The following is a 19,703-nucleotide window of genomic DNA, read 5'->3' as shown; positions in this document are numbered from 1 at the left end:
TGTAAGAGGTTAATTTAGAAGTAGATTTTAAAAGATAGAAAAACATCTTTAAAGTTGTTCACTTATCAAAGATGAAAACAGAAAGCCTGAAATAAGGAAATAATCCTGTCACCAGAGTAGATCCAAGAATGTTAGAAGAATAAATACTTAACCAAATATCAACATAATCCCAGCAAGTACCATTAGTTCTTACATTAGAAACAGAACTAAGCTTTTAACATAACTGGCCTAGGTCAATCACTTCTGCTAAACTAGGCAAAAAAAGGTGAAGAGCAACCAGGGTTCCTACAGTTCCTAAAACAAAGCGTTATTTTGTGTCCACGAATGCGTAAGAAAACAAACTTGCATCCAGACAAGAAAGAAGTACAACAGATAAGTGTCAATCTTTACCAATTTATTTTATACAAAACAGTAGCAATGTAGAATATGGGAATTATCTTCTGCTGCCACACACGCAAGTTGTGAACATTCCAAGCCAATGGATACAGTTTGGAGGGGAAGGCTAAACGACAGCATCAACCATGCTACTGAACATAGGAATTTTTTATTTAAAAAGATTAAAAATTAGATAGCAATGTCTTCTTAATATTGCTCTCATCATTGAAGACTGAAGAAAAATAAAAAGTGACTTTTTAAGATAAAAAAAAGAGGGAAAGGGAGAAACAAAGAGGCTGCTACAACACTGCCATACTGTCAACCCATCATACTTCAATATTTGCATACTTGATAGCAGCATTTTTACTGAACCGTGTGCAACTACATTTAGAAACACATCAAAGCAAAATATCATGGCAGTCATCAATCAAGATCCGAAAAAAAGAAAACAAATAAACAAAATAATAACTCTAGGATGAACATACTATAAGCAGATGAACATTTACGGAGAATGAATCAATATCTACATTCTTGGACTGTTCCATTCTGCTCCAATAAAAGTGTCAACTCAAACTGTCAACTGTGCATTTTTGGAGGATTTGAGTTTTTCCAGTTCTTATTATACTGCATGCTTGGAACAAAGAGGGATATAATAATCCCTTCTACACAATGAACTTTAAGTAGACCGCTGAAAATAAATTTACTACTTGTAAACACACACAAAATTAAAAAAAAAAAAAAATACAAGATTTTTCTTTATCTTTAAACAATCAGTGCTTCCAAAAGCGCATTATCTTCTATATCGACCTCTCTCCCCTCGGTCTCTGTCCCGGTCACATAATCGCTCTCTTTCTCTTTCTCTATCACGTCCTCTATCTCGTTCTCTGTCTCTTCTATTATCTCTAGGGCGGTCTCGCTCACGCTCGCGATCTCTTTCACGGGGTCTACTTCTCCGACCACTGACAACCGCTTGTGTGCGCCGAAGGAAATCATCCACCCTCATGTCATAATCATGCTAGAAAAGGTTAAAAAATTGGTTAGGTATGTTTAAAAAAAAAAAAGGCACTTATGAGTCCCTATATTATAATTACTGTACGATAGAGAAAATGTCTAGAAAACTGTACTAATGCCTTAACTCACAAAATGCAATTTTGACACTGCTTAGAAAAGGATTTTGATGTCTTACTAGAAACCTACAACAGAAATTATTCAAATCTATTGGAACTCAATTCGTGCAGTCTGCTCTATAACTTCAATGACTTTTCCATCCAATCTTTTTAATAAGATTTAGGCCAAAGTAATTATCTAGAGATGACTATCAGCCAACATGGATACAAGCCTGAAGCCAACTATGCTGATTATCATCAATGTTTTTCTGCAATAGGTGAACTCTTTTTCCCCTTCTTTAATTCTACAAACTAACCTGAACCAACTCTGCCCTCTTATGGTAAAATCAGGAATTCTTATATTCCAGATATTCTTTCAAACTGAAGCAATGCTAATGACAACTTTTGAAATAGGACATAATTTTAAGAAAATAAGTACTTTAGTAAGATTGCAAAGACTACTCCACGCAGATCTAATAATACATAAAAGGCTGAGGACGTCGAGAGAGGGTAAGATGAGCAACTGTCTAAGTGAGGTCCAAGTTGTCACTATGGCTACCTGTAAGCTTGATCCCTGCTCTGGCTTTCTACTCTTATTCTCAACTCACTATTACTTACTAAACTCGGTCTTTTTTCAAGTCATCTCAAATATTCAGAATATAAGGTTCAAAAACACAATTCCACCTTACCTCTTACAATGAATACATGAATATTAGTATAAAATATATACACTAACCAAAAAATTAAATAAAAAGGGCAAGTATCCTTTCACAAAAGAATCATAGGAAAAATCCCTATTTTGAAAATTATGTAATCATTTATAAAAGGCATTTTTAAAAACACCACAACCCATCTAGACAACTAAGATTTTATCATATAGAGACTATGTATCTCTTCCTGTGTGACTGAAAAGTAAGTCTGTTAGTCAATTAGGATTCTCAAATTGCTTCACTGAATCTTAAAGATCATAATGATTTAATTTTGAAGAATCAGTATCTTTATGAGAATAAGAAAATAAATAAAAGTATCTCAAAGGTAGGCTGGGCTACTCTGGCCTACTCTCAAATATGCATGCTCTTCAACAAAGTGGGAAGATAAAGAATGTTTATTTGGCCCTGCCAAAAAATTCATCACGTCACGTATGGTGGCAGGGAGGAGGCTGGGGATTTCCAGACTGTAGATCACACCTTAACAACCAAACTACCTTTCTAAGACTATCAAATTTATACACAAAGGAACTGCAATAAAAAGTACAAGGAGATAATTTCAGTTTTAAAAGACACAAGTACTATTAGGGGGAAAAAAATGGGTATTAATCACTTAATTAACAACCTCTATCTAACTAGTCTAATGAAAACCCAGACATCTCTAACTAGAGATTGCTTTAATTCACCGTTTTGATCAAAAAAACTTTCCAAATCAACCATACTAAATTATTAGAACCAATAATTAGTAAAGGACAATTACTCATCTGCCTCTCTTAACATCTGTCATTTGTTAGCATCATCTTAAGAATCAGACGAGGTGAACCAACAAAATTTGGCAGAGAAACAAGTAACTAAATGAGACTAGAGATAACCTATTAACTAACTTAATATACAAACATCTATCCTGTGAAAATGGAGTCCACATATACAGAAAGCTTAGAAATACTTATTGGCAGTAATAATTAGTTATAATTGAAGACTCCTGTACGAAAGAAAACATCCTACTATATGTTATCTCTGATATTAACCAAGAGTTACAAAGAAAAGTAGCCACAACTTGAGCCGTCTCCTTGATCAGTGAAAAGAAATAGTCTATTCAAATAATCCAAAGGGATTACCCATTTTTAATTAAAAGTTGTAAAAAAAGAATTTAAAAAAAAAAGTTGTGAATTACTTTAAAACAGCAGTCAGTAAGAATATGAAACAGTCTACCACTCAACATAATCTAGCAACCATTTAAATTATCAGCAGAATTCAAAGTTGTTCCCTCAACTTGAGCTTTCTCATGCACTTACTACTCGCTTATCTCTGTATCTTGCTTCATGTGGTACTGGGTGATGGCCTGAGTAAGGGGGATGAGCCTGAGGAGGCGGAGCATGGTGCTGATAGTAAGGATGATGTGGAGGCTGTTCCATTCCAGGATAAGGAGCCTAAAAAAAGAAAACCACTTCCATAAACATCTACCAAATATCCTTGCAAATAAACCATTCTTAGAATTTCCCTATACAAACTACCAATCCCAAACAATTTAATAATCTGTATGATCCATTTACTTTGACATTAAGGTTCTTCAAAATACCCTCTTTATGTGCTTGCTGAAAACATGTAACAAACTAATTATACATCTATTAAGATTTAACATGCTTACACTTTCATAACGTATCATTTAAATACGAACAGAACAAAACAAATCAGTATACAGTGCTTACACTAAGCTAGGCACTGTCCTAAGCACTTTAAACATCTTATTTAATTCTTGCATCAACCCAATGAGATAGGTGTTGGTTATTCTAGTTACAAAAAAAGGAAACTAAGCAACTGGTTAAGTAACTTGCTTAAAATCACTGCTAGTAAAAAGGTGGAGTTGGGACATCTGGCATCCAGCTCTAGAATCAATCATCTTAACCACTAATCAAACATCTACCCTTAAAAAAAAAAAACAAAACCTCCAGGACCTACTAAATTTTTAAATGCCATTATAAAATGAGTTAAGGGCAAATCAAAGATTACTTTCCTAGTTAGCATCAAGATAATATTCTTTTTAAAAATTTTTTAAATTTCCCAGAATCTAAAGGAAAGCAATTCATCTATCTGCATACAGTACCTTAAGTGAAGTAAGTCAGATGAAGAGGCCATATTACAGGCAGCATTTAAAGAAAAAAAAAAAAAGGAAAAAAAAACATAAACAATAAGAACGACTTACATTCCCCAATTTTTTATTTCTCAATACCTTCAAAGATACTCTAAGAAGATTCAGTTTTCTTACAGAAAGAAGAAAAACTAAAAATTGTGCACAGGAAAAAAAATTATGCACAGGATTTAATTAACCTTATTTTTTTTTTTTAAAGATTTATTTATTTTAGAAACAGAGCAAAAGTAGGAGGGGCAGAGGGGGAGAGAATCCCAAGCAGACTCCATGCTGAGCATGTAGCCTGACACGGGGCTAGATCCATGACCTAGATAGAGACCACCATCTGAGCAGAAGCCAACAATCAGACGCCTAATCGACTGCGCCACCTAGGGGTATGAAAGTGTAAAGACCTCAGGGGTTCTTTCTTATTTTTATAGGAAGAATTTACTGAGTATTGAGATCAAAAACACTATGCTAAACTTTACATGTATTTTGTAAATTATCTTCTCTACACTCCCATGAGGTCAACACTGATATTCATTAAATTTCAAACCATACAGACACATTATCCGTTTCATTCACTAACGCAGCCTAAAGCAGAGTGCCTTGCACAGAATGAACACTAAATATTCGATGAGCCAAAGAATGAACAAATGCTCACTGAGTTTTACAGATAAGAACAACTAAGAAACATATTATGATACTTGTCCAAGGTCACTGAGTTGAGAAGGGAAAACATTTGAACCCAGGCAGTTTGCAATACTAACCACTACAATAAAAAACCCTAACACTTAATAAACTTGAAACAACACAAATCATTATTAATCTTTAGTTTTAAAAATAGTCCCCCAACTCTTTATCACTGAAGATATATATTTTAAGTCTCTTAATGGGTAACTGTAACAACCACATTTCAAATAAGCGTTCAAAATATATGGAACTGTGAATGAAATTAAATAATTTGCAGAAAAAGAATACAAACCATTCCTTGCCAAGGCGGTGGTGGTCCCATGTTATGAAATTCCCTCACATAATCATTGTAGGACTAAAATGAAAAATATTAAAGTCAATAATAAAAATTACATCCAGAGCTAAAAAGTAAATCAGATCCTGGTTTTACGAACATTAAATACATAAAATAAAATACTTACTCCATTTAAAAACACATCTCGGCGAACTCCTGAAAATCGTCTGTTGGGAATAAGATTTGTGAAACTAAATTCAGGTAATTCATAAACTAGTTCCAAGAATGTAATTTAGAACTAAGCAAGAGTGAACCCAACTTACCTGTCTACTTCCTGGTATCGTGGATCCTTTAAATACCCTGTTCAAACATCAAGCATTTTAGTAAATCAAATTTATATTTTTTATTATGGCATTATAATTAAACCTTCCTTACCACTCATTTCAACTCTTCCCATGAAATACAGTGATGCTATTAAGTGATGCTATTATTGTATTATTCCATTTTCAGATTTTCTTCTCAGATTACATGATAATCTAGGAAGTAACTAAATAACTTACTGATATCACAGAATTATAAACTGCTAGAGAGGTTTTCATATGAATCTTCTAAATCCACACCCCAATTCTCGCTAGATAGAAAATTTCTTCATTCTGCACCATAAGGAAAGTAAGGGCAGAGGAATTATCTTTGAGGACACTGTAACAGGACTTCCTTAAAACAAATGTTTACCTTCCATCTTAGGTATACACAAGTTTTGCTAAGTCAACCAGATAGTTTTAAAAAAATGCAAACTTAAGGGGGAGAAAAACAGAACTGCAAAAGTCACAAAAATGAAATTATACATTTTAAGTGAAGAACCTTAGTGAAAAAAAGAAATATTCTTTCTCCCCTCCTTTAGTAAAGACTCAGCAAATTAAAATGTGAAAACATTTGCGTGGCCATGTTACTGTGGAAAAACTAATTTCACTCTCCAGAATATCCCATTTTGGGTAAGAATGAGGTTTATCAAGCCACTGGTTATGTAAAAATGCTATAATGCTAATACCAATTTTCAAATTGCCTAATTTTTATGTGTATTACTGTTATTAAATAAGTATCTTCTCTTAAATACGGTTCACCTTTTTTAACTCTGGTAAGGGAACGACTAGCTGAAAAGCTGCTGTGTAGATTACAAAACAAGTACTTCTCATTCCTCTCTAAAAACATGATGTTAAAAGATTTTTATTTAGAAAAATATAACTTCAGTGTCTAATTAAAGCTATTTACCACATAAGATACTAAGTATAACAGGAAATAAAAAGAATAAAGTGTAAAATCACTGCTTTCCCTAACCACTTTTAATGTTAAACCATTTGTGCAGTTTCCACTCGTGAAATAATTATAAATTAGCAACATTGGGTAATTAACAGATTATGATAATGAGTCATACTAAAATAGATTAGGTAGCCTTCACAAAATAGAATTTAAGTGACAGCTATTGATAATCTCCTATGGCTTAAGTAGTCATGTCCTAAAGTTTTCTCACTTTTAGAACTACAGAATTGTAATAAATGTTTTTGTTGTTGTTGTTGTTGTTGTTGTTGTTTCATAATTTTAAGTCAAATATCTGCAGGATTATAAAATATTAACCTGGTCTCTGGTGAAACTCAGGGGCATAGTCAATCCTTGGTTTCTTTCTGCTGTTATGAATATCATAATCTTCTGGTCGACGCCTACACAAATTAGACACATTAGAAATTAAACCAAAAACTGCTGGGACAACAAACAGCAATGCAAGAGTTTCTGACAGAAGTACAAAGAAAAGCCCATTATTTCCTTTAAAATAACATCCTAATTTCTAGCTAACAAATTTTAAAATTTCTAAATTTTAATTCCTCTAATTATTATAAATCAATTCTTGAATGTATTGTTGGAAACAAATATTCTCTATAATCCTCCTACTATGATGAGAAACTTGGAAATAGACTGTTCAAAACATGAAATCAAATTTTAGTATTTTAAACAAAAGTAAATGAGCGGCCCTCAAACTAATGTAAATATCCAGTTTAACAAAATACTTTCCCAAATAAAGTCTCCATTCAGGTGAAAAAGCAAGGAAATTAAAAAAAAAAAAAACTATCATCATTACACACAACAGGTAACTCTAAAATCTATATATTCAAAATTATTAGTATCATTTTAGAAGTCTAAACAAAATAAAGAATTCTTATTTCTTTTTGCTTTGCACAAAATTATGCTTTTCACATGATCATACAGAAAATCTGATACTTATAGTAACTTTACAGGAAAGTTTTAAAAATCTTAATACTTTGAAAAACTAATTTCTAGTTAATAACATTTAGAATTAAGGGAATTTTTTCTAGAGACAATGCCTTAAAATAAAGCTGGGGCAGTTTTAACAGAGTTCATAAAACAATTTCAAAATATATTCTTTAGAAGATGAAATTTTACTGTCTACAGAGGGCTGCTCTTTATGGTCTCCCATAAATCTCAAGGGTTAATGTAATACATCATAAATACACTTCATTTTATTTAGCATTTGATAAAGAACTACACAAAATAAAAATGAAAATTCCAAGTTTTCTGGTAATAAATATTTTACCCTTTAATGCCAAATAAAAATTCTATAATAACCTGGCATCGCTAGTTTTCCAGCTACTTCTTTATCAACTGCTTTCATTAACTTTTCCAACACAAGTTCACTCAAACTGCAAAGTGCAGTAACCCCAAACCCCCCAACAAAATAAAAACAGTTGCATCTACAATAAATAATACTAAGAAAATTAAAAGCTGGTTTAAAAAATAAACATACCGCTTTCCTGTAGTTTGGGGAGTGCATTTACGACCGGTATAAAACATGATAGTAACAGTTCATACAGTAGTCCAACTACTGACTGTAAGCTGTAAGCCACATACATATATGGAGGCCCTGGCAGGCTTGAGAGAAGGTGTAGTGGTGTAATAAGTATAGTTTGCAGTCCATTGCAAAACTGAGGTAAAAACTTCACTTGTATATATTGTATTGCACTGGAAACCTCTTAGCTTAAAACTTCAAAAGACATCTTGGTGTTCAGTCCTTTAAGGCCAAAAATAAGGGGGCTCTGCCAGGTTTCCTCCTACCTACTCGACAGTGTCCTTTTTAAGCTCAAAGAAATGGGGACTCTTGTTGGATTATCTGTACCTACCACAGGATGTTTCCACCAAAAGGAAACTTAACCAAACGTTTCATCCCATCAACCATACATCCAACAGTCTTTAGCAGAATATTTTAGGTTTAGCTGTATGCAAATCTACACAGGGAAAGGTGCTGGGTGGAAGGGCTTAAACCAGTCCTTTGCAAAGACTTCTCCAATTCTGTAACAAGTTAAACCCCCTTTTCCTGGAAAATGCTGCTTAGTTCATAAAGTAGTGATCAATAACCATGGCGATCCTCTAAAAAACACTTTAAGTCCACAGGTACTGCCAGCATCTGGAAAGTTGTAAACAGACACAGCAACAGCCCTTCTTTTCGGTTTGTTGCCGGGTCTCCCAGGGCCACTTGATCCCCTTTGGAAAGAACCTATTGTTTTCAGAAGCTCAGCAAGATGTGTGAATTCACTGGGTACATGTTAGAGAATATTTGGCAATGGGGTTAACACATCACGATGGTAAAATCTGAAACAGTCCCAATAATGCTCCTCTTGAATATCAAAATAACTTAAAACATTTTATCCTCTAAATGAGGCGTCATCTTCTGAAAAAACATTAGTGATCCTTTATAAAAGTCCCATATCTGATAAGGCTTATCCAGAGACACACCTGAAAGAAAAGGCTTTTTACAAAATATTAACAATTTTTGCAAATAAAGACTTCCTCCTCTTCCTCCTTTCTAGCCTGTTCTGAGCAACAAAGGCCTACCTCATTTCAATTGTATACATTGTATAATCAGAATATTATCTAATTTAAACTGGTTATCACTCTTTAGCAAATAATTTTTTCTGCATAAGGAAAGATCCCCATTTTCCTCTTGAAAAATGACTGAGACCAAGGTGACCATGTGAAATCCTCAATGAAGCCACAAACTAGTCCATGCAGCTTGATTTGAGGATTTTCTCTTTCTTCTTTACCGCAGGACAAACTTTTGACGAATCACATTCCTCCATCATGTTATTCTGATACATGTGCCTATTATCAGTCCAAAGAACGTTTCTAACCTTCCCACATCCCGGACTGGTTCTCGACGGGATGGACGTCCTCTTGATCGGGGCTGAGAATGCATTCTTCTCTTGTGACGCATTTTATGAATGACCTGATACAAGTCAATACTTTCATCGGGGGGAAATAGAAGACAAAGCTGGGTTCCACATTCAAGTTCAATTTCCTAGAATAGGAAAGTAGTAATTTACAAAAAGAAAACAGAAGAAACTTTCAATAGACTTGTATTTTCCTGAAGGACAAGAACAAAAATAGACTGACTTGGAGACTTCCTTCTCAAGGCTGATGACCATACAGGATTCCAAAAACTTCCTTCAAAGGTTTTTTTTTGGGGGGGGGGGGGGGGCAAACAAACAAACAAAAAAACACCTTTCTAAAGTGTTCCATGTACTTATATAAGGGTAAAAACTAAAACTGTAGAATCTCCAAAGTTTAATATACCTATGCAGTTGCTTAAAACTCTGTGACAATTGTCCTCTACAAACAAAGGAATATCTCTTTGTGCAAAATACAAAAATATCAGGACAGGGTTATCTACCTTAACACAGTGGAGGAAAAACATGTTAGTGTGTGCCAACAACTTTGATAACTAAGAACTGCTACCTACACTAAAATATTAACTACAAAGAGATACTAATGAATGGACTTTTTAAAATGAATTTTTATTTTCAACTACCAACAGTTCATTTATGAGCAATGAAAGCAGACTACTTCTTGTCAAAGTTACGTGTAGAAACTATGAATAGAAACATATTCTACTATGAGTAGAACCTAGGAGTCAAAGATTTTGGTTTATTTTAAACCACCACTTTTAATTTCATTTGTAGACTTGAAAACCTAGGTACACATACTTTTCATACAGCTTCCTTCTAGTCAGAAAACTTCAATGAAGATGTTCTAATGGCATTTCAAAAATTATACAAAATATAATAATAATATAATGAAAAAAATTAAAAATCAGGACAAGAATTTCTCTTCAAAAGGGTTTCAACTGGTATTTAATGAAAATACCATATAAAGATGCCTGTCTTTCAACATTCATGGAGGTCAAAATCACAGTAATCATGAATTCCAAATATTCTCCCTTAATCTATCACATGAATTATTTCAAAAATGGCTTAGAAATGTCCTTCAATAAAAATATCTAAAAGGACTGATTAAGTGTATGTTTTAAATAATCAATTAAAACAACAAACCTGTCCATCACGTCCAATCTTTACTGGTTTATGTTCATTCCAAGGATTGGTGAGATGAGCTGACTTAGTGAAGGGTAATTCACGCCTAAATACAAAGTAATGTCAATTATATTCTTTTGCAGAAACTTTTAGGGACCATATACTATACTTCAGCAATTAATCTTGATTTAAATGTGACTGAAATTTAAAGAATCACTTAGACTAAGAGCACTTATTCTCCAGAGAGCCTCTTTCTCTTTAGAGATGTGTTCCTGCCACATTCCGGTGTCCTCAAAAAAAAGTAAATACTGTATTTAAGAACATGAGCTCAGAAACTCAGACAGTTTAGGTTTAAATTCCAGCTCTCCCTTAACTTCTCTCTGAGCCCGGGTTCCTCAGCTTAGAAACAAGAGTATCACTACCTACATTTCATATATATTGCAAAGCAATATATAAAATGTTTCGTTATCTCTAGCTTCTGAGTACTCAAAAAAATTTTTTTTATTATCTAATCAACAAAGAGCTGAACTTAATCAGACAGTTAATACCAAATTAAAAATAGTACCCATCATCCTTGGTTCAGCGCTGCTCTCCCAGATTCAAATGTCACCCCCCTTTCCTTAAATAAATCTTTTATTTATTTGAGAGAGAGTTCGAGCATGACCGGGGATGGGGGGGGGGGGTGGGGATGGAGGAGAAAGAGAGGGAGAAGCAGACACCCTGCTGAGAAGGAAGCCTGATTCATGCTGGATCCTAGGACCCAGAGATCGTGACCTGAGCCAAAGGCAGATGCTTAACTGACTGAAATACCCAGGCACCCCATTTCTCCCCCTTTCAATAAGGCCATATTCCCTACCATCCATGGAATGGCTCTTGATAATATGAGTATTTACTTATGAATTCATCTATCTGCACACATTAATTATGCCCTTCACTTACATTATGGTACAGTATCTACTTAACTTTAAATCCTGGCTCTAAACTCTGTATCACAAGGCAAAATGGTCTCACCAACATAAAAGATATTCTATATTTTTATATTCTTTATCAACCTAGCACAATGCTGAATGCAAACACTATATATAATACCTGTTAACTGTCAAGAAATAATCAAATTAACAGTATCTGATAAGTTTTATTTATATGTGCATGAAGTAATGCCAAATTAAATACTTTAAAGAACTATTTACTGTATCTACAATACACATGAAACTGCTCACCCCAAAGACAAACAAAGATAAGCAAAATACGAAGAGCTGCTTTCCCTGGGTGGTTGGCTCAGTCAGTTAAGGAGCCAACTCAAGCTCAGGTCTTGAGATCTCAGGGTTGTGAGCTTAAGTCCCACACTGGGGTCCATGCTGGGCATGGAGCCTATTTAAAAAAAAAAAAAAAAAAAAAAGAGCTGCTTGCATTTCTAAATTTTCTTCCAGAATTATCAAAAAAGAATAAGCACACAAAATTATTTTGGAAAAAGAATGGGTACCACAAAAAGAAGAGACAAGTTTTGTTTTTAATATGGATGGCCATATCTATTTTAGAGAAAGAAAATTTAAAAAAAAAAAAAAAATGCTTCCTAGAAGAAAAGTGACCCAAGAAAGCCAAATGTTAGGAGCTAAGGAAGAGTTCCAGTTGAAGCAATGAGAGCTTGTGCAAAGGTATAACAGAGAAGAAAAAACACAAGTAACCTGATTCAGCGGATAAGCTACGTAACAATTTATTCTAATCTTACACAAATCTTCTTAAAAATGAATACAGAATGCTCAAATTTTGTAACGTGGGAAAAAAAGAAATGTTTATCTAAAGTCAAAGTAACAAGGTGGCATGCTCTGTGGTGATGGTGATGTGAACATATACTGGGGAAGTGGCCTATGAGTAGTGGAAATGGTCATAAAACTCTTGAATTCTTAGTGTGATATTCATTTTACTTCACAAATCAAGAGTTGTCCAGGAATGTATACGTACACATATACAAAATACCTACATACATGCTTTTTTTTTTCTTTTACCTTTTCAGGCTATCAGGGGTTAAAGAGAACAAAAAGACTATCACTAACAAGTCTATACCAAAGTCTAGAGTATCCAGAGGAAAAACTTTAACAATTCTTTGAACTTTAATACTTTCTTAAATTTTTCCTCTAAACTGCCAGTTGAAAAATCAGTTATAGGAAAGGAATAAATAACCTACAAGCCACCAAAATACAGGAAAATTACGAACTACTACTGCACAAAGTTATCATTGTTATTTAAATATTAGCAATGGAATACTGGAAGGTCCAAAGTAAAACCATTACGTTTGAGCTGGTTGAGCCATTTGGGATTAATCTTCGGTCACTGGTTCTAACTAGCCAGGTTCTAGAGACACTTTTCTGTGTTGACAAATTAATCTCTACCACGATATCTGCCAAGAACTGTGAGGCCCTAAGCAAAACAAGACTCAGAATACATTAAGAGAAACTGCAGGACCATGGTCATCACAACTATAGAATAAGCATCCTAAGCTTTACTGTGAGTACTCCAGCGAACATGGAAGTAACTTACCGATTTAAGAGGCTTGGTTAAGTGGAAGCCAATTTAACAAAAGACTATACAACTGTACAAAGATTCTTATACACTGGATAGTGTTAGATTATTAAAATTAAAAGGAGTAATGGAAAAATTCTAAAAGAGAAAATGGGTTATCTGGAATGGACATTAAAGGAGTGACCATAAAATATCATCAGGAGACTTAATTCTGGATGAATGACATTTCATATTGTAAAGCCTTCTTTTAAACTAACTCCCACTAACAACTTAAATAAGTCATTTTTTTTGTGGTTCCTCTCCTAATGGCTAACATGCACCATCTGGTTGTGATGGTTTGTCTACAAAATACCTAAGCCATAAGAAATTCAGGGGCACCTGGGTGGCTCAGTGGGTTAAGCCTCTGCTTCAGTTCAGGTCATAATCTCAGGGCCTGGGATCAAGCTCCTCATTGGGCTCTCTGCCCAGCGGGGAACCTGTTTCCCTTCTCTCTTTGCCTACATGTTATATCTCTGTCAAATAAATAAATAAAATCTTTAAAAACAACAACAAAAAAGGAAATTCATCAGTTTGCGTGTGTCTCAAGATTTGGCCTTTTAACAACCAGATACTGATTCAAGTAATCTTGGGGCCACACACAAAGAAACTTATGTCTAATTATTATTAAATCCAAAGGGGACTTAAATAAGTCTAACGTAACTATTCTATCTCAAAAGAAAAATACTGATAGCAGTTATTGTTACTGACAACAAAGCCTTAACATTTGATGTTTTAACGGAGTCAAACGTAATTGTCATTTTATAATGAAAACTTAAAAGTACAAAAGACTTACCCCAAGGAAATACCAATGTAATAAATATTCTAAACCCCTCAGAACTCTTTTAAGTATTATAAAACTAGCCTTGAACTAAGTGCTGAGTATTCTCAAAATTAAAGTTATATATAGAGAAAATTAAAGTTGTAACTTTACTTAAGAATATTTTTTCAGAAAGTGCCTTGGTGGCACAGTTGGTTAAGCATCTGACTTTGGCTCAGGGTGCCAGGAATGAGTCTGGCGTTGGGCTCCCTGCTCAGCAAGGAGTCTGCTTCTCCCTGTCCGCTGCCCCTCCCCATTTATATGTGCATGCTCCCTCTTTCAAATTAATAATCTTAAAAAATAATAATAATAAAAGAATATTTGTTCGGAGCATGGGATGGCACAGTGAAGCACTACTCCTGGTTTCAGATCAGGACATGACCTCTAGAGTAGTGAGATCAAGCCCCCTGCAGGCCTCTGGGCTTAGGGCAGAGTCTACTTAAGATTCTCTCTTCCCCTCTCTCCCTGCCCCTCCCACTCATACACTCTCTAATTTAAAAAGAAAAAAAAAAAAAAAAAAAGAAAGAAAGAAAAAGTCCAGGTTAACCTAAAACTTAAATACAATAAGGAACCTTTACTATCCAAAATTTTGTACAAAACATTAGTAGGATCCACTTTTGGGTTTGTACCTCTTCTGTTGGTGTACACATTTCAAACAAGTTAGTAAAATAGCCAATAAGTCAATGAAGAAGAATAGGAAGACAATAATATATGAACAAACTAAGCCCATCTTCTGAAATACACAAATTTCCTTATTAAAAATATGGAAATGAAGGTTAACAGAACAAGTTACGGTCAAAACAAAATATGCTGCAACAAGTTTAAAAGTAAGTTAATTATTTTGTCTCCTAATACTAGGACATCATCATTTCCAAATAATTTCCAGTAACACCAACATTTCTAATCATAAAACCATAAACTAACAAACTTCTTGGGCCTTTACAGTTATAGCTATCCAAATAAATAAATAAATAAATAAGTCAGTCTATCTGCTAAGAAATAGTAAGCGCCCTGTTTTCTCTATGAAGTACCTCCAGATTTTTAAATATTGTAATTTTGATAATTTAAGTGTAACTTAATTACAACCTTACTTTCTAAACAAGCATAAATTTATATTTAAAAACCCTGGGAGTAAGGGAGTATCACCTACAGTCTCACTACCCTAACACCGCCTTCCAACATAATACACACTTTGTTATGTTTTTCCATGTTGTTACATAGATAACTACTTCTGCATACTACATTTAAGTGACAAACCATAATTTACTTAATGATTTTCTATATGGAAGAATTTAGAGATTGCTTCTAATTTTTCCCTATAGAAATTATTGATGGAATGAGGAATAATGATATATTTTCATGCAGACAGCATTTTGCTACAGCACCAACAATCAACCTAATGCACTAATTTTAACTATACTGTTGCCCATGTAACTTCAGAGTCCTTCACTGTCCCATAAATAAAAAGTTTAACTGCTTAGGCTGGCCAGTATTACTGTTCATTTTTGTCTTTTGTTCTCTTTATTATCTGCTTCATAAAAAAAGGTATGTCCCTCTCCCCCACTCACACAGCCCCCACCTTCCCACCTCCTCAGCCCGTTTGTGTTTCCATGCTCTTCCTTCTGCTAGTTGGCCTTCCAGAACATGAACGGTACTTTTCATTCTTTTTCTTATTCAATTCCTCCATTTCTATCAAAATCTAACACCTAAGTTCACTTTAACTTAAAAAAAAAAATACATATGGTCTGTTTTGGGTAAATTTTTTTAACTGAAATTAATTTTATAGGCAATAGATGTATGCATGTCATATAAAACTCACTCAAATTATTACCTTTTTATGTTAAAATAACTTTCCAGGATGTAACTGTTCGTGCCCAAGGTGCCATGTCAGCAAGCTTAGATTTAACTTCTGTATCCCTCTAAGTACTCAGTTTGACCAGAAATGCAGTATATCCAGTCTGCCAACCCCCAAACACCAAGCCACCTCAATTCGGGCTTTCTCATCCCAAACAGGTTGACAACATAGCCCTATCCAACTTTTCTATTTGGCTCTTTCTTGTTCTTTATTCTTTATCCTGTAAAAGTTTCCTGCCTTCTGCCCCATTCTGTAGTTCTCCACAGGACACTGACCATTTCATGAAGTGTTAAAGTTTTTATCATCTAAATTTACTTCCTTAATCATTTTTTAACAACGCACAATCATTCAGTAAGAACATAAAAATAGTGGTAATAACCCAGTGCTCAAAGCGAGTCTATTTTTCTAATAAGCATATTTAATCTTAATTATATCAACTTCAAAACACCGTAATACCAACTAAACATGACTTGCTAACTTCCTTAAGAAACGCTTGTTCACAACTTAATTCGTCACCTCCAAAATGTTAGCCAAGTTGAAGAGTGACTACTAATTTCCTATTCCAGTTACTAAATGACATATTAAATCACTAAAATCATACAGATCCAGGTAACATTTCAAGCAACTGATTCATGACCAACTAATTACTTATTGTATTACTAATATAGAGAACAAAAGAAATACATGAAGCTCTTAACTAAACCTTTGCCCTTTACATCCTGTATTTATGAAGACAGTGAATAAGACAAGCAAAACATATCGACGTATTTTCACTTTAACACTGCTAAAGTTTTTTGCATCCAAATCAGCCTACGAACAAAGCCCAAAAAAGAATAATAATCACAAAGAATAGATTAAAACTAAACAACTGTGGAGTTTTGTTATTACTCCCAACTACTACCCCATTTAAAACAAGGGCAAATTTTATTATCTCCATTAAAGTGTAATTTACCTGCAAATCCAGTCAATTTTAAAAACTCCTCCCAACATTTTAGCATTCATTCCTGCTGGCAGCACCCAATGTATAGGAGATCCTCCATGATGCGATTCTGAAGAAAGTCTTGCAAATCCTAAGGGAATCAAATCACAACATTAAAATATAGATGCTAATTTAAATGATATTTTTATATAGCCAAATTATTTTTATTCTTACCTTGAAATTTTCCACTCTCTCTGACAGAAAATATTAATATAACACTCCTTGCGGATCTGAATGCAGCATTTAATTTCTTCTCATTTACAGGCAGCGTGGACCAAACACCCTACACAAATGATACAAGATCAGACAGAAATTAATGCAAATTTTCATCTTTGCAATTGTATTTGCAAAAGACCAAGGCTACTGATAACCATTATACTTTAAATTCAAGTAAGCTATAATGAAGAAAGGTCTTATTCAACAACTGTCAAAATAATGTACCAATTTATTGAAAACTCAGGAAAAATATGGAGAAAATCCCAACCTTAACAAAATCATTAAGGCAACTAGAAACACCTTGGGGTGGGGGAGGATATCAAATCTTATGGGCTAGAATCCTACATAATAGAGACAATCACCTACAATTATTGTAATATCACAACTATTTACTGTGGTAAATACATGTTGTTTAAAGATGAGTTATAATATGTACATTTTTCTCCTTAAAAACCTGCTTAACCAAAATAATTAAAATACTGTATTATTAAATCCATCAGTGAAGAATCTGTCCAGTTCCTAGCAATTTTTTTTCTATTTAAGTTCAAATTTTTATGCATTAATAGTTTGACTAAAGAGAAAATGTGTTGTATATAGAGGCAGAAAAAAGTTATTAATCTGTAAAGCATTTTAATCTATTACCTGTTTGTGAAATGATTAGAAGAAACAGCATGGTAAAGTAAGGCGGAAGCTCTAATTCAGTTCAATCTGCTCATACAAATGATCTCACTCATACTAAGTGCTTAATTACTTCTGCCTAAACTCACTCTAGCAGAGGAACAAAATAAGCTTCCACTACTAGCTACTTGGCATATAGCTTCCATTTATAAAGTTTGATGGGTAATCATTAATGTGACAAATATTAAGATATGAACATTGATAAAAAATATGGTTAGAAAAATTGACTTTCTAAAGATCAATAGAAGCTATAATGACTCATCTTAAACCAAGAAAAGAAAAATTTTAAATGGTGTAACAGATGTATTTTTGTAGCAAAAACAAACAGAAAATTAGTATCTTACAACATCCTACAGCAACGGGACATATCATTTTTGTAAATCCTTGGGTGGGCCTTTAAGCTAACTCTTTTTCTTCTAAATTCAAGTGATGTTACTGCTTAAAATAAAAGAAACTCCGTAAAAGAATGATTTCTTCTCAAGATCTCAAGGTGTAAAACCAGCATCAATATAAAACAAAAAATGGTTAATTAGAGACATTTAAAGAAGTGTTAGTACAGTAAGTTAGCAACTGAATACAGAAACATAAAAATCAAAAGAAACCTCTTTTATGGTACAAAGTATGAAAAAACATATTCTTCAGTATCACATATTTTGACTTCTAAAATTATCTTTAGAACACTCAAATTACTATTAGGTTGCCTAACCAGCTACAAAGCAGACCCTAAATGGCAACTAGACTATGGATCTTTAAAGCTTTAATGAAAATCAGAGTACACTACTCAAGATAATCAAAGTCTACCTTCCCATTTAAAATTTTCAAGATTGGGATAGTTTCAACAGAACTGATGCTAATACCTTAGCTTTGGCAAGAGACACATTCTCATGGTTGTTACTCTTTATGAGAAAAAATCTTGCATCCTGTAGGACATATTTGAGTTTACTGGTTTGATCTGGAAAAAAAAATAAAATAAAATCCAAACTGATTAACTGGAGGCCATTATTACAGATGTGTAAGCTGTACTGAAATTAGCCCTCCACAACCCAGCTAAACTTTTAGAATTCATCATCACCCATTCGATCTGGAAAGCTAAGCCACAACACATAATAGAGCAAAGCTAAGAAAAGACACCAGCACTCTGCAAGAAGTTAAACCTAGTGATGTTCCGATATATCAGATTCATATTGAAGTATGAAAACAGCTACAAATTTTATAGATATCTTTTACCAGATTATTCATTTTAATAGACCATTATGTTATTAAATATATATATATACCATCCACTGCGTCCAAAACCACAAAATACCCTGAAACGTTTGCTATTGTTCTAAAAGATATGGAGTTAGGAAGTAAATATGGAGCTGTCTCTTTGTAAAACTACCTTATTAATGATTTTCTTAAATGTAATATATCAGAACATTACTACATCAAAACCAACCATTAATGGAGAACTAATAAGGCAAAATAATGACTTTATGCAGCATGCAATGAAAACAATTTCAAATTTAAATGATACCTTTTCGGACAGCACGAACGGAAGATGATAATTTCTCATGCTTCTTTTCTGAACCTGTATTTAGCCAAAGTACATTTGTTCAGATTGAGCTTTAATAGAGATAAGACAAAATTTCTACAGTCTTGTCACATAAAGTTCTCATTCAAGACAAATTATTCTTCCTGGCGCACCCACACACACAAAAAAAATACTTCTCAATGTGTACGAGTGTTTCATTTTTGGGGTTGTTTGGATTTTTTAAAAATACGTATATTTGAACAGTTTCCCACTCAGAAAACTAGTCACTGAATCATCATCTTCCAAGAAAAAAAAAAGTGAAATTCCACTTAAGCAGTAACAGAACAGGATTAAAATAATAAGAAAAAGCTTAGTTTCCTCTAGAATAATTACACTGAACATGCCAAAAATCAATACTAATGAACATCAAC

At 33.6% G+C, this 19,703-nt stretch overlaps 1 protein-coding gene across 4 annotated transcripts in view; it reads right to left on the bottom strand.

Annotated features, from left to right (window-relative positions):
- Positions 1 to 373: 373 nt before the first annotated feature.
- Positions 374 to 19,703, bottom strand: part of YTHDC1 (YTH N6-methyladenosine RNA binding protein C1) — a 35,650-nt gene continuing 16,320 nt past the window's right edge. Inside the window, exons 6-17 of one of the 4 annotated variants that reach the window (XM_059384810.1) lie at positions 19,276 to 19,329; positions 18,617 to 18,711; positions 17,040 to 17,148; positions 16,839 to 16,956; positions 10,677 to 10,761; positions 9,480 to 9,646; positions 6,916 to 6,998; positions 5,607 to 5,643; positions 5,471 to 5,534; positions 5,302 to 5,364; positions 3,484 to 3,618; positions 374 to 1,390 (exon numbers count right to left, since the gene is read on the bottom strand). In XM_059384810.1, the coding sequence (XP_059240793.1) occupies positions 1,166 to 1,390; positions 3,484 to 3,618; positions 5,302 to 5,364; positions 5,471 to 5,534; positions 5,607 to 5,643; positions 6,916 to 6,998; positions 9,480 to 9,646; positions 10,677 to 10,761; positions 16,839 to 16,956; positions 17,040 to 17,148; positions 18,617 to 18,711; positions 19,276 to 19,329 (1,235 nt within the window). In that variant the 3' untranslated portion in view covers positions 374 to 1,165. The remainder of the gene's footprint in view (positions 1,391 to 3,483; positions 3,619 to 5,301; positions 5,365 to 5,470; positions 5,535 to 5,606; positions 5,644 to 6,915; positions 6,999 to 9,479; positions 9,647 to 10,676; positions 10,762 to 16,838; positions 16,957 to 17,039; positions 17,149 to 18,616; positions 18,712 to 19,275; positions 19,330 to 19,703) is intronic. The other 3 variants (XM_059384819.1, XM_059384827.1, XM_059384835.1) reach the window with 3 other exon arrangements.

This window comes from Mustela nigripes, chromosome 1 (assembly GCF_022355385.1).
Source record: "Mustela nigripes isolate SB6536 chromosome 1, MUSNIG.SB6536, whole genome shotgun sequence".
Classification (NCBI taxonomy): Eukaryota; Metazoa; Chordata; class Mammalia; order Carnivora; family Mustelidae; genus Mustela; species Mustela nigripes.
Note: the sequence above shows the minus strand (reverse complement) of the source record. Positions and strands in the feature narration are given on the sequence as shown.